The following is a 14,903-nucleotide window of genomic DNA, read 5'->3' on the forward strand; positions in this document are numbered from 1 at the left end:
AAATGAAAAGAATAAAACATCTTTCAAAGTTTGAATTTTTTTATTTCCCTTGTCTTGGCATCTCTCTTAGAGACAGGAACAGGATTGGGAGAGTAGCCTCCTGGCGCTCTGACTGGAGGACACCCATATGCTGCTGTCATGTTCTCTGCTAATCAGGATTAATGGCGGCCATGACACTGCCTTACTCCTTAGCATCATACAACCTCTCTTAGGATCCCACTTAACTTTCAGACAAGTCTCTTTTCCCTACAAAAAAAGAAAATGAAAGAAAAACGCCTGTGTGGAGATTGAAGCCTTGTGGATGTTTCTAGACAGCTTTCTTTCAAGACCAACACTTTGTGGTCAGTGTTTGATGTTTCTTCAAGGTTTCCTGACACCAATAGAAGGTTTAGCGGACACAACTTCATACGTTTCTTCGGAAACCAACAGAAGTCCCGAGCCTTGATGCCGGTATCCAGCGTGGTGAGTGCAGTGTTTGTTTAACTCTGATCGTATGGGGCACGACTCTCTGGCTTCTCGATAATTAATGAGGTGGCATTACTGAGCTGCGTTCTCTGAAGGACAAATTAGAAAGCACAGGTTGAACGAGCGAATACAAACACACTACGGAGAGCAGATGTGATGAGGAAAACCAGAGGCATTAATTGACGATTACTTCTTCGCTAAGACCCTCGGATTCCATTAGCTTTACCCTTGAATCTAAAACAAAACACTAATACCTGGCATTTGTGTGGATGAGATTTTCTCTCACACCAATTTGCAGTAAACGCCTTTGTGTCCTTAGATGTACCTCATGAAAGCTGTGCTCGTGCAGCTTTCCCTTTGAAATTAATTAAAGTAAACTCAATGCTTTCAGATTTGAAACCTGACACCTTCTCAGCGCTCCTTAAAAAATCTTAATTTGACTTCAGAAATATATTTCTGTAATGACCTCTGTCAAGTTCACCTCAAGGTGTTTTGAAACCAAGGCTGAAACTGAATTACATGATTGTTTAAATGTTTAAAGGGAGCAGCGGAGCGAACTGTAAACCTTGGGGTGCCAAACTATGGCCTGCGGGCCAACTGCTGCCCGCTCAATGTATTTTAAATGGCCCCCTAAGTTTATTTTTCATTTTTTATGAACTGGATCATCATTTTAAATAAATTGCACTGCATGGACCTTGCACACCCTAGTTTAAATTCTGGATGTTTACAACATTTTGTGAAGTTTTCTCTGTATTAGTATCTCGGCACAGAAACCAGTATTTTACCATTTCGGTCTGTTGTGTTTGTCGCATCTTCTTATTAGATTTGCAGTTTTGGATCTTTACTTTTACATCGCAATATTTTATTTGGGCCTCTGGTCCATGAACAGAAACTAGTATATTTAGAAATTTCTAACATTACTTATTTAGAGCTTTACACATAACATCATAATATTTCAAGTGGGCACTTAGACCACTGTGTTATAAATTAGTGTTATATTTATTTAAATATATTTTGAGAGTGACAGATACAGAAAGACTTTTTGTAATAAGTAGACACACCAATAATTACGTCAAACGTTAAACTTTTAATAGAGTTGCACAGTTGTTTTAACATGAGAAAATGGTGTAGGGGGTTTTCTGCTCTTGAAACACTGATCATCTTGTCGTGTAACTTGAAAACTACAAGTGTATTATTGTTTGACATTAACATCCTCTTGTCAGTAGTCTTGGCTAACGTGTAGCTAAAAGCTGGTTACACATACAGGGTTGTAGAACTATAACAATTGGTTGAAATAATATGTTTTGTAGATGTAAAACCTGCACAGTGATAATTCTCTTCACGTTCGTCACTATAAACGCCCCCTTTCAGATGGTCTGTTGATCTATTGTTAACATAATAAATATCGAGTGCAGTTTTAATTATGGGACTTCAAGTGAGTGTAGGGAAAAGCACAGTTCACTCCGTGGTCAGTATAAAGAGTAAAGACACACTTTGCTTGATAACAATTGAGATGAGCATACGAGTGCCTGAGCCTTCTGAGACTGATGTGAGCTTATTGAATGGAAATTGATGTGAGCTAAAGGATGATCACCATGCAGAAGAGGAAACACTCTGTGATTTGGTTACCAGATGACCAGAATACATTTAATGGACACCCTGATTAATTGTTATAAATGCTCGCGCAGGCAGCAACAGTCCAAGTTAGTTAATCTTGAGGCAGAGAGGAATGGGTAGTCTGCAATAAAATTATGCACACCGGTGGTTTCACTTCGAAGGGAATGTTTCCTTTACATTTCCATTTTTATTGCTGTCTATTCCAGGTCATTTCGTGTGCAAAGCAACATTAAGCCTAAACTAATTTGTTGGCAGCTGTTACACATTGTAAACATTTACATCAGCAACCGAACCCATCCACGTAATTAAATATTGTTTAGGAAAATCTATTTCCAAACTGTTTTATTTAAATTCCCAAACCTCTTATACAGAATCACCGCGCATGGCTTTAATATACACCTCATCATTCAGCATTAAACATGAAATCCCACTAGTTTTGTATGTATTTCGTCAAGGATCAGTGACTTGAAAGACGCTGACAGAAACACAGGAACCTAAAACATTTTCATTGTCCGCATTCACGCAATCCCAAGAAAACTGGTCTCTCAAAAGTCATAACAAAACATTTAAAGATGCAACATTTATTCTGTCCTCTTTATGAGAGAGATGTATCCCTTGCAGAAAGCCAAAGTCCCAACTGATGAATAACTATAAATATTCAAGTAGTGAAACTGCTTCTTTTTTTAAAAAAAAATGAGAAATGGGTGGCATGACCTGGGTGAGTCATTTCTTCTAAAAGACAGAGAGATAAGTCTCTCGCTCGCAGTTCAAACACTGAAAGCTTGCGTCCTTCCCTCTGGTAGAGGTGAAGTGAGAACACTGAATCGGAGGGAAAGGACCGAGACAGGACGGTTGACTCGGGGAAGGTTTGCCCTGGTGCCGGATTGCAGAGTAAATATTGTGAAGGTTATTCACATTTGATCAACTATATGTGGTCCGGACTGCAGGGTGAGACATTTCTGAGCAAGAGAGAAAGAAGGTCTGTACTGTGTATGAATGTGCATGACGAGGAAACGCAGTTTGTAAGAATGTGCTAGCAGCCCTAACGGCAGCAACGTGGCAGACGATACTGACAGTGTTTACCTGAGGGGGAACTGGAGGATGGGTGCTACACTTCTTCACTCGAGACGGCACTCAGTGCGGAGCAGCAGCCGTGGGCTTACTAATAGGGCACGCACACATGCACTGACGTGCACGTACAAACACCTGCAGCCGGCCCACCAATGTGAACACAGCACGGAGAAGCACGGATCACAACACACACAGAGAAAGAGCGACTTCCTTCAGATCGACATAACTCCACTAGCCACTTGTTGAACTGGCCCTTCCTAAAATCACGGAGAGAAGATGTATCAATACATTATATTTTCAATTCACCAAATACACAAGACAAGTAAAAGGCAACATTCATCACCCATTACGCTTCTGACTGGGCTTGTGATATTTATGATGATTAATCCTCCTTCTGGATGGAGCTGTGATGGTGTTGCGATGAATAAATGACAGATTTGTGTATTAATCCCTTCATCTCTCCCTGTGTGCGCACTGGAACGAGAAAGGGTTGTGTGGACATTGTCCTTTTTTTGCCCTGGCCATCACTGTCACTTAATGCAGAAAATCAATAAAAAATGTATGAAAAAAAAACATGCTGTTTTTTATGTTACATTTTAGAGGGACATTTATTTGACAGTTACTTTACAGATTAAGATTTTACAAACAAAACACACTGCTAATCTGTACTGGATGTGTACAGCATTAATATCTCACCAAACAAACATCGCCCATGTAAATACATATTGCAGTCATGTTGCCATTGTTTCCACTGTTAGCGCTGTTAGCATCAATAGCTCCATCAGCCATCAGCTTAGTCGTCACAACGTCGTGAGATGCTTAGTCCATTATGAACAGCAGGAGTGATGACAGGAAGTAAAACCTGTTTCAATGTTCCTATTAGCGCCTGAATATTGTCTTAAGACAGACTTGAGATAATTGGGAACCTGTCCTTGAAAAGTTTTGCAAATCAGACTGATCGTCAATGGGAAGTAAAAGGAGGAGGAAGATGAGAAGGAGGAGAGGCTGTTGCTGACGGCACTGATCTCTTCTCCTCCTCCTCCTCCTCCTTCTCCTCCCCTCAGAGCTCAGACTGCAGTTAAAGCCGTATTTGATTACACCTTCATGCTGAGATTCATTCAGCAGCAATAAAACTGATCACAACCCATATCTGTCTTTTTTATCTTCTATTATGGTGTGTTGTTTCTTCTTATAACCTGTACAACCTGTGATACGATGTCCTTTCTTTAATAAGGTTTGTCATGATGCCTGGTATCCATGTAGGACCATAAGAGGCAGCCGCTCTACGACAGTGAAGATCCAGAGAGCCTTGTCAGTGTATTACCTCGCAAGGAACCCATAGTCAGTTCTACATAGCACCCTTGCTTCCTGGCGGATCTCGGTTGCCCCCTTAGAAGGTGGACATGTTCTTCATAGAACCTTCAGAGAAGATTTTGGGTGAAAGCGTTCTCTGTTGAACCTTTGGGTGAAACTTTGGGACGAGTCAAAGACCCTCCAGGGTTCTCGTTAGCACAAAGGAACTCAAACAGTACTAACTTCAGTAATTACAAGGCGCATGCAACCATAAATACTTTTTCCCATCCAAAATTGATATCCTGGCATTGTGCCTGTTCTAAGCTTTTCTATACTCTTAATCGCTCTATTTCCTCGCCCCTGACACTTTGTTAATCATTGTACACCCTTTTGTTCAATAAATTGGTATTAAAGAAGGGAAACAATGCTCTCTGCTCTCAGAGATCAGGATGTATTTGTGCAGTTGACTCCTCTCATAACTGTGAGCAAACTATTGCTTATTTTGTGGAATATGTCTTACTGTCATAGAAAGAAACTAAAAAGTGAACAGTCCAACACAGCTCTCGTAAGCTTCCTCCCTTATGGACCCCGAAAAGTAAACACTGTCAAGACAGTTTTTATTGGTCAATCGAGTGGATTTGCAGGTCAAAGTTCACCTGCACCCAGACAGACAAAGCAACTCAAAAACTCTCTCTCTCTCTCTCTCTCTCTCTCTCTCTCTCTCTCTCTCTCTCTCTCTCTCTCTCTCTCTCTCTCACACACACACACGCACACGCACACGCACGCTATAACTGAGGAGACCCTCGCCCCTCCTCCTGGCCTCTTGTCGTCAGGCTCTGTGTGACTCACCTGTGTCTGTTGGCCGCATTAATATGCGCGGGAGAAAGAGAGAGCGGGGGAAATACCTCTTTACCTCTTCCCTGTGGAGCGACAGCGTGAGGCGACGGGTCCCCCCCCCCCCCCCCTCTCTCTCTCTCTCTCTCTCTCTCTCTCTCTCTCTCTCTCTCTCTCTCTCTCTCTCTGCTCAATTCGTTAGAGACACGCGCTCATCCACTTGAGCGCAAGCAAAGGTGCGTCAGGTTAGACATCACGGTGGAGCAAGCAGCGTCCACCACTTCAGCAGGGGCGTCTTTTTTTTTATTGCATTTTTGTTTTATTCCAGCATGAAATATTTAAAAGCCAAGACATCAACTCAACATGTTTTACATTGCAGAGCATGTATACAAGTTTAAAAGAGGATAGAAGCCTTTATTAAGGCTTTGACACGGATGTCTTGGCGGAGGAGGCAAGACTGAAATCACTTTTTTTTTCCTTCAGCTTTGCGGAATAAAGACAAAATAGGAGGTAAATGTTCACATGAAACCGCTTTGTTACCCTCCCGCCCCCAATATGCCCATCAGCTGACTTATTTCTTCAACTTGACACCGTCCTTCCTCCTCGCAGACAAGAAGCAGAAGGAGAAGAAGAGGAGAACAGAGAAGAAGAGGTGGCGAGGCAAAAGAAAACAGAGGAAGAGGAGGAAGAGCCGAGAGGAGGTGGGCAGCAGCAGCACAGATTCAGCTCTCACAAGACTGAGGAGGAGAAAGTGACGGCAGCTCGAACTTGGCCACTATAGTGAGATGACATTCGGGGAGGAGACGCTGGAGCGCTGCAGGGTACGACATCCAACGAGAGCCCTGACATTGGACCGCCTCGAAGCCGAGCCTGCCCTCTCTGGACCCTGTGCCCCTCCGCAGCCGAAGGATGAGAGGGGTCGACTTTCACCTTAGTTGCCAGGGATGTCTGTGCACTACGGAAAGGCGCCCCGCTCCAGCATGTCCAATGTTATGTTATTCCTGATGCTTTGCAAGGTAGGTCTGTATACTGTCATCACACATCCAGAGCTTTTTTTTTCTTCTTTCGTTTTTCCTCCTTAAATCCATTATCCATTATCCATCTGAAGATCAGCTGGACAGTGTCAACACATTATATTGACATATTTTTAAAATGTCATGACAAAGTGCAGCTATGAATGTATTATACATGGTGATGTATTCTTTATAAATGTGGGATATGTTCAGGCTCGGTTGTCTTTGTGTGAATCATTGATTAAGGCAGCAGAGACACCCTGAATCAAACCATTCACTTTGTGTCTTTCCTGCTTTATTCTTAGCATACTGTGTTTGTCCAGAAAAGAAACATCCACATGGCCCTCTGGGAGTTGCTCCTCATGCATGTTGCTAACTAGTTTAAATGCTTCTCATGTAACAGCAAGATGCATATATTATACAATATATTGTGTTGTATATACAGTTCAATTGAATTCCAATTAAAGCTTTTTTGATGGACTTATTACACGATCCTCATTTGGAACATATGGATACATTTTTTTAATATAATGTAAACCTTTTTTGTCAAATTTAAAATTCCTTGTTCGTCAATTCAAGCTGCAGATTCCTGCATGTCTGAACTTCTCTGTGGAGTCTTTACCAGGATCGTTTTGATCAAAGTTCTCTGCGAATGCAATTCGTGTCCCATCCAAAATAGATCTGTCACTTCCGTCTCACTCACAGAACAATGAGTTCAGGTTACGGAAAATGGGTCACACTCAAAATTGGCAGAATCTCATCCGATTCCACAACGAAACTGTGAATTCATGAGACTTCTTCTCTTCCTCTTCTTCTTTTTTTTGGATTTCTCTAAATATATGAATTGTTACTACACAATATGTGAGTGTGTTTGTCAACGTGTGGTTCACAGCTGTGTGTGTGTGTGTGTGTGTGTGTGTGAGTAAACACTCAGGAGGGAGCTGTTTGCTTATATTCCATGTTATAACAATGCCAAAAGCGACTCCGGTCTGTCATACTCTGTTAGCGTCTACATGTCGTTTGACATGCTCAGGATTATTCAAGTGGCAAAAGGTTTCACTCTCCAATGATCTGATCCGAGGACGTGAGCTTCTGCTAGGTGTAGCAGGAGTGTCCGGATTTGTTTTCCCAGGTATGGCATCGCCCCCTTTTCTACTGCTCCTTTTCGCTCGCTGTCTGCTCTTTTTACACGAATACGCTTCTGGCTGTTGGCAAAGAGCCAGGTGTGAGCTCGCCTTGTCCAGGAAAAACGTCTCAAGGAGATGCTTTTTAAAAAAGAATTGAATGAGAAATTGTTGGTCCAGAGATGCTGCATGTATCATATTTGGATCATGAGTGGCCCTGACCTGCTCAGATTTATCAAGGACAAGGAAGTTAAGTCGTAGAAGTGTTGGAAATGAGCTCTCGAGTGACAGCTCAACACTGAGAGAACTAAATCCCACAGAATAGCACACAGTCAGATTACTAATCAATAAAAAGGTGGATAAGTGGAGACTGTGTACTATATCTTGACTGGATGAATACGCCTTTCAATTGATACGCCACACTGTATGTGAGTATATTCTTGTGACTTTCCTCTCAGCTCGTCCTGAGTGTTACACAGACACAGGGAGTCATTATGGGCGGTTAACGATTATGGCACATCGCAGGATGCCAGCACCGGCTGCCACTTGGAAACGCTCTGTGTTGAGCACTGGAGACGTTGGTTGAGGAGGCACTGGAAGGCGCCCAGAAGGTTCGCTGTGTGACGCACAGCTCTGTGGTAGAGATGTTTTCCAGGCACCCAGGTTTTTGGAAGAGCCTGGACCTTCCTACTCCCCCATCCTCCATCTTCTCGTGTAATAATAATGGTGACATACTCCATGAAAGGTTAAAATACTTCTTCTAAATATGATCAGTAATATGTAGTTAAATGAAAAGTTAAGGTGATTATTCTGCAGTAAAATGTTCTCCGGTAAAGATATATTATTGGATCATTATTATGGATGCATTGATATGTAAGGAGCGTCTTAATGTTGTAACTACTTTGTATGAAGTTAGGAAGTTTCGTCCAGTGGTTGCCAATCTACACAAGCGAGAGACACATCTCAGTCATCTTGAGACATTAATGAGAAAAAGTAAGAGGAAAAAACTATATTTTTTAATACGATATATATCAAAAACAAAGAAAAAAAAATGTTTGGAGGGGTACATGTGTTCTCTGAAGCATGACAAGCGACCCCAACTTGACCATGTTGGTTTATAAGAGGTCGAGAACAACTGGCTTCATCTTAAACTATTTGATATGCTCATCATTGCTGTTTTATTCAAAATCTTGAAAAGTAACCCGTCTCTATTTATTTCATGTAAGGTTAGTGGAGCGGTATAACATGGTGAAAATGGAAATACTCAAGTAAAGTACAAGTATACCTTTAAACTGTACATCAGTACAGTACTTAGTCCGGTAAATGTCCTTAGTTATTTTCCAGCGTTGCTCCTTCTCATTCTCCATCTCCCTCAACAGGGATGTCCCCCCGTTTGTTTTTTTCGCTGAGCGCTTGTTTATATCAGCACCGAGCAGGCGTCTTCATGCATGAGGGCACATCCAGCGTGCCACATAAGGACCTCCATTCATGTCGAGGGAAGCCCCGACTACAGTGCTCCCCAGGAGAGGCAATCAAAGCCCACAGTCACAGATCAGAGGAGGAGGGCGCACTTTAACACAGAAACACAACCTGATGGGGTGTTTATGTGCGTCAAGAGTACAATGCATGCTGGTGATATGACAGTGCTATCAATCAGAGTCACCGTGTGGGATGTTAGCCTTTCAGTGAGGACAATCAGTTTCATGCTCTTAACTTTATATAAACGGGCCTGAACAAAAGGTCTTTGACTTTAACATCGTGAAAGGCCTTTTATATAAATGTAGAGGAATCCATAAACATATGCTGGTGGTCTTTTTAAAGTTGACTGGATTTTTTGGACTTAATGCGGCAATGGCCTTGTGTTGAGCTTATTGAAATGATTTGCTTCATCTTATTGTGATATTGATGACTTCATTCTTCTCAGATTCTCCATCTTTGTTAATTCATCCAAACCAGACAACACCTAAACTTTGATGCACTGAAACTGAAGACCTTTCCCCTCTTTGCCAAACTGTCTAAGAACATAATCAGCAAGTCAAAAGAACGAACTGGAGACGTAACAATCTCCACTTTGGCAGAGCTCCTTCAAAAGGTTACATACATTTCCATTATTGCAAAGGACGGCCTGCACATGAGCACATGATTAATTACTATAAACAACCGTGTGAAGTTAGATTCATGGCCAGGAAAATCAAATATTTCATGTTTTCTTTTACTTGAATTTGGGATCATGTGAGTGGACACACATTTCCTAATGGATGAGTCCCCTTCAGGTGTGTAAACAGAAAGCAATGCCGATGCCAAAGCAAACAAATAGTGATTATCATTGGACTTGTCATTTTAGCAGGGTGTTCCAGCTGAGAAGTGTCACGACATTATAGCTTTAAAAGACAGCGCAGGCTTGTTTTTTTAGTATTGCAGAAAGTCAGTACATCAGCCAAAAAGGCATGCCGTGTAACCAGGTAGTATGTATTTTTTATAAACAAGTCAAAGAAGCCGTTGCTTTTCACTAAGAGGAACAATTCCCTGGTAAGGTTTATTTTTAGTCTGCATTAGCTTACATGCTAATGTAAGCTGTTGCTAGTCAGCTTATGAAACCGTTGACCCGCAAAAGGAGCGCTTTTCTCCTGAGAGGTAGTTGGAGGCCAACTTGCACAAGCTGCTGCGCCCGCGGGCTGAAAACATACAGCTAGTTTCTGATAATACACCCCGGGCTACACCAATCAATACACGCACACACACACACACACACACACACGCGCTCCCACACGCAAGCTAGCACACTCAAAAGTTGAATTTGAACGCAGCGGTTGCAGAAGTAACACAGCTGAGACTCAACAGAGTCTAGTGCAGGAATTTCTGTTGTGTTTTTCTACTCCAAGAGCTGCCAAAGCTATTCCTCCGTCTGCCTGCTTTTGGAAGTAGGCCTAGATTGTTTTCATGTTTGCCATCATACATTCTGGTATAAAATGAAGTTAACAGCATGTTTGAAAACTAGTGTTAATAAGAATAAGCAGAAAGGAACAACACAGCCATGTTTACATGACACATGTAAAGTTTTATGTGAAGTATAATCCAGGGTATACGGTTTACATCCTAATTTAGAATGCCTACTATACCTGAAAAATAGATTACCGTAAGTATCGGCCGTTTGGTGCAATGTGCAGAGAGCAGCAGAACAGGCAAACTCACATATTTACATTATTCTTATGTGTGTATGTGGCTTGTGTATATGGGATACATCTGCCCATTAAATATTTTACCAGAAACAGAACTTTACATCGAAACTAAGATATTTCTTGGAATTACAACACATTTCTGTATTTCACACACAAACACTAGCTTTCTCCGAACTCGGTAAAAACCAACAAGCATCATATACCCCTGCTGTTGATTTATCATTTCAATCACTGGCTCATAAGTCTGGTAATCTGTATTATAAGGCCTTTGTGTCATTAAAACCACAGTAAACTGGTGTTTGTAGTTTTTTTTACCATGCATTAATGCAGTACATTTGAAGTTCAAAGTATTTTCTTTAAACACATATAAACATAGTGATGAAATAAGAAAAAATGAGCCTTGTTAATTACTTTTAAAATATTTTATTGCCTCACCAACACATTTTGTTTTTGTTTAATTGGCATTATCGCTGTGGAACATGCACAGTGCAAAGAGCATCTTCAAAAGCACGACAGTTAATCAGTTGCAGTAACTAACTTACATATTGTTTCTCTTTTCTCTCTTATCTGCTCACTCCAGATTAGTCTAAGACGAAAACTGCAGACTTTTCCAGGGAAAATGGTAAACACTCTCCACAGTGATGAGGAAAAGGGAATCCAAGACAAGGAAAGTAAGGAGGAGAGCATCTTGGCCATGTTGGGCATCATTGGGACCATTCTCAACTTGGTAGTCATCATCTTCGTCTATATCTACACCACCTTGTAGGTCTCCAACTCTCGCGTTGCTTCATCAGCGGGCAGATCAGAGCTCATCTGTGTCGCTGCAGCAAAAATATGTTGACTGATTGGAGGAAGACGGGAGGAGAAAGGAAAAGGCCGAACCTCCTCAGTGATGAACTGGATCTACGACGATGTGATCGCCGCGTGGCATCCATCCTGCATCACTTCAAACAACTGAGACGATGTACTTCCTCTTTCCTTTACGGGTAGAATTATCCAGAATACCTAGTGACGTTTAACTTGTACATAAATACATGACGCTGACGAGACATGCTCAGATGGTGCAGTTTTCTCAACCACGTGGACATTGAAGACTTCAGAGAGGGACGCGGACACTCCTGGGAAAATATGTTTCAGATGTTTTTATTAACTGAAATAATGGAAAGTACCTGAAATTCTCCCATGGGATGAAATGTGAGGATGTACAGAAAAGGTAAACACAGGTATCTGCAATCAAATATTCTCTCAGTAAAACACAACATACAGTCATATGAGACTCAAACAGAGTATAGTAAAGACAATTGTTATTCAGCTCGATCTAATGTTTGTTTTTATACTGTATTTCTCACTGTTTTCGGTAAAAATTGACTTTTGATGGTGTTTTATTCTCCTGGAGACAATGTCAGGTGTTACAATCACACAATTTGTTTAATGTGCATTTATTGAAACAAACATCAGAAAGGGAATAAAGTCAGTTTGAAGTGCTAAAATGGGAGCACTTGACATTTTTGTTTGACATAAAATGGTGAGAGATCAAAACAATACAAAATGGCTATGTATTATTATATTACTCCTTTTTCAATGCGTCACTTGAGGGGTCATCAACACCAAGACAAGATGCATCCATTTATGGGGAAATTGTTTGAATATTTGTTAAAATCTAAGATGTGGAAGCTGAGGAGCATCTTCTCAGAAGAACTAAGAAAAAAAGGTTTCAGCCAGATGCAGCTGCGAAGGTTCACACTGAGTTCTACCAGGAATTTCAGTATGCAGGACAATAGCAACATGCACATTGTGCGTGATCACACTGCAACCGTTTTATCCATAAGTGTACATATCATTTAGGACACTGCATTTTTCAGCCATCCAGCTCTGTTTCTGCACCACTGATTCAAAACTTAGATTTGTGCATAATGTCAGTATGCCTTAAAACATGAGGAAATGGCTATTTCCATGATGTATTAATGATCAGGTTATTACTACTTTGTAAAAGGTTTCGCATATTGTGTGTGTGTGTGTGTGTGTGTGTGTGTGTGTGTGTGTGTGTGTGTGTGTGTGTGTGTGTGTGTATAGATAATTAAATGCCAATGTCATACTGTTTCTATTAATGAAAGAATATTTACTGGGTCATTTTCTTAAAGTACCCTGCAAAATCTTTTCTTAAGTTCTTAATTTGTGACTCTGAAATGTGGACTTTGAATAATTTCCAGACCTGGGCCAACATTTCTTAATTTCTGTCCTTCTCTATAGGGTAAGACAGTAGTGAGTTTTGCCACACTGGACCACACTGTGGATGTTGGGAAATTTACAATATCACAGGAATATTTTGAGTAACTTTTGTTATTTTCCCCTCTAATTAACTGCAATGTGTCATTTGTTAGACTTTGTCTCTTTAGCAGAGGATTCAAACATAAGCTACATTTGATTTAGGTTGGAAATAAGGCAACATCTATGTACTTAAAGGTAAAACATTTTCAGAGAGTGTGATAATAATTTCCTCATACGTTGATCGTTAGCATGTTTCAGCTCGTACCAATCAGGTTGGGTCATGTGACAGTCTCAACTGAAATTAACTTGCTGTTTTTCATTTATTCTTGTACAAGTGGCCTGCAAAATGATCTGCTTGTAATCTTCTCTGGTAATGTCATTTATAGATTAATTTAAAAATGCATAAAAGGAATCGTTCAACATTTTGGGAAATAATGTGACCTGGAAACCTCTCAGTGATGACGAGACTGTCAGAAGTAATTGTGCTCAGCCAAGAAATAGTCTGGCACATAACACCTTGTAAAACCATAACCTGTTCATTTTAAACTTAGAGCTATGTACACATTATATTTATGTTAACTCCTCTATAATTGACTCTTTTAGGTGCAACAGTTAAATGTTTTGCATCATGTTTAAAGTCATCATCTCCTCGCTGTAGCTTCATATTAAACGAGAGCAATATCAGTCTTTTCAGCAAACTCTCAGCAAGAAAGCAACTTAAAGTCTTTCCCAAAATGTTTATTGCTGTCAAATAACTTTTAAAAGGTTATAAGAGAAGGGAGATTGCCTTTACATTATGATGTACAGTATTTAGGTAGTGTAAGGCTATAGACAACAACAGGCCACATTATGTGTAAAGTATTACATTTGTGTTCGCCAGTCGACCACCTCATGATTTCAGAAAGTGCCTGAGATCAAAGCGTCTCAACCTCACCAGTCAAGAGGGGAAGGAAAGAAAAACTAAACAAAAAAAGGGAGAGTGTCTTCATGAGGCCGCCCGTCACACAGCCAGGAGAGAGGAAGAAGAAGAAGAAGAAGGACGGGACTGGATTTCTATTCATGGCTTAGTTAATAAAGTCAGTTGTGTTGGGGGAGGTGCTACTTGTGAAACAGAATAAGGAAAATGAAAACTTAGTAAGCACATGGACAAGTCTTATGAATGTATTCATATTTGATGTAAAAGTTAAGAATATTATTATTATTATTCCTGTTTATTGTTTACTTATCTTTCTTAAAGCTACAGTATGTAATCTGAACTTATTATGTTTTGTTTATGTGTATGCTAAATCTATTTAAACTCATTGAATACTCTCTTGTGGGTGACAAATGGAAATGTTTTTCAGCCTGCGGTTTGGTTAAAAAAGATTAAATGAAAACATCATGAAACAGATTGGATTTGGATGTTTTGTCTTGGTTCCTAAGTTTTATGCAACACAAGTCGGTATACATATGCTACATTCATTAACTGCAATGCAATACAATACATACATACATACATACATACATACATACATACATTTCAAAAGACTCAACATAATGAATTCTGAGATAAAAAGCTTTTAGCTGGAAACTGTTAGCACTGAGAAAAAAAACTCTATGAAAATCTATATTCTCCTGCATCTGACAGCTGCGTAAGATTACACCAGAGCCTTGAAGAAGAAGATGGAGGAAGAAACCAAACCTCCATAAAGAGGTTACAGCGTTACATCCTGCGAGACATATTTCTCGGTCTCGCCGCAAATCGATCTGAAAGATGGAGAAAACAGAGCACAAAGCAAGCCGGACCAAGACACAGAAACCAAATCGCCCTAAACAAATTTATTTTTATTCCATCTCCTTTTGCTTTTAGGTCATATGTGTGTCAGGATAATTTCCCACTCCATTAAGAGTGCTCTGTGACTGGTAACATACTGGAATAATCCTGTTGACGGAGAGAAAACGAGACTAAGAACAGCTTGTCGCCACTTTTTCTTTAAATATAATGGATTAGGCAATGAACCAAGAAAAAGAACAGCCGTTGTCTGAGGAACCCCAGCTGC

The 14,903-nt window shown here is 40.4% G+C and overlaps 1 protein-coding gene across 2 annotated transcripts; it reads left to right on the forward strand.

Annotated features, from left to right (window-relative positions):
* Positions 1-5,515: 5,515 nt before the first annotated feature.
* On the forward strand, positions 5,516-14,220 carry tunar (TCL1 upstream neural differentiation-associated RNA). Of its 2 annotated transcripts, XM_068580519.1 has the most exons (3): positions 5,516-6,296; positions 11,177-11,267; positions 11,363-14,220. In XM_068580519.1, the coding sequence occupies exons 1-3, from the start codon at positions 6,225-6,227 to the stop codon at positions 11,584-11,586; spliced, it is 387 nt and encodes a 128-aa protein (XP_068436620.1). In that variant the 5' UTR covers positions 5,516-6,224; the 3' UTR covers positions 11,587-14,220. The 2 variants fall into 2 exon arrangements, with proteins under 2 accessions (XP_068436620.1, XP_068436621.1); XM_068580520.1 differs by having other exon boundaries at positions 11,177-14,220.
* The last annotated feature ends 683 nt before the right edge of the window (positions 14,221-14,903 follow it).

The sequence above is a fragment of the Clinocottus analis genome, unplaced genomic scaffold (genome assembly GCF_023055335.1).
Source record: "Clinocottus analis isolate CAN_PGR_092001 unplaced genomic scaffold, fCliAna1.0.p SCAF_17, whole genome shotgun sequence".
Taxonomy (NCBI): domain Eukaryota; kingdom Metazoa; phylum Chordata; class Actinopteri; order Perciformes; family Cottidae; genus Clinocottus; species Clinocottus analis.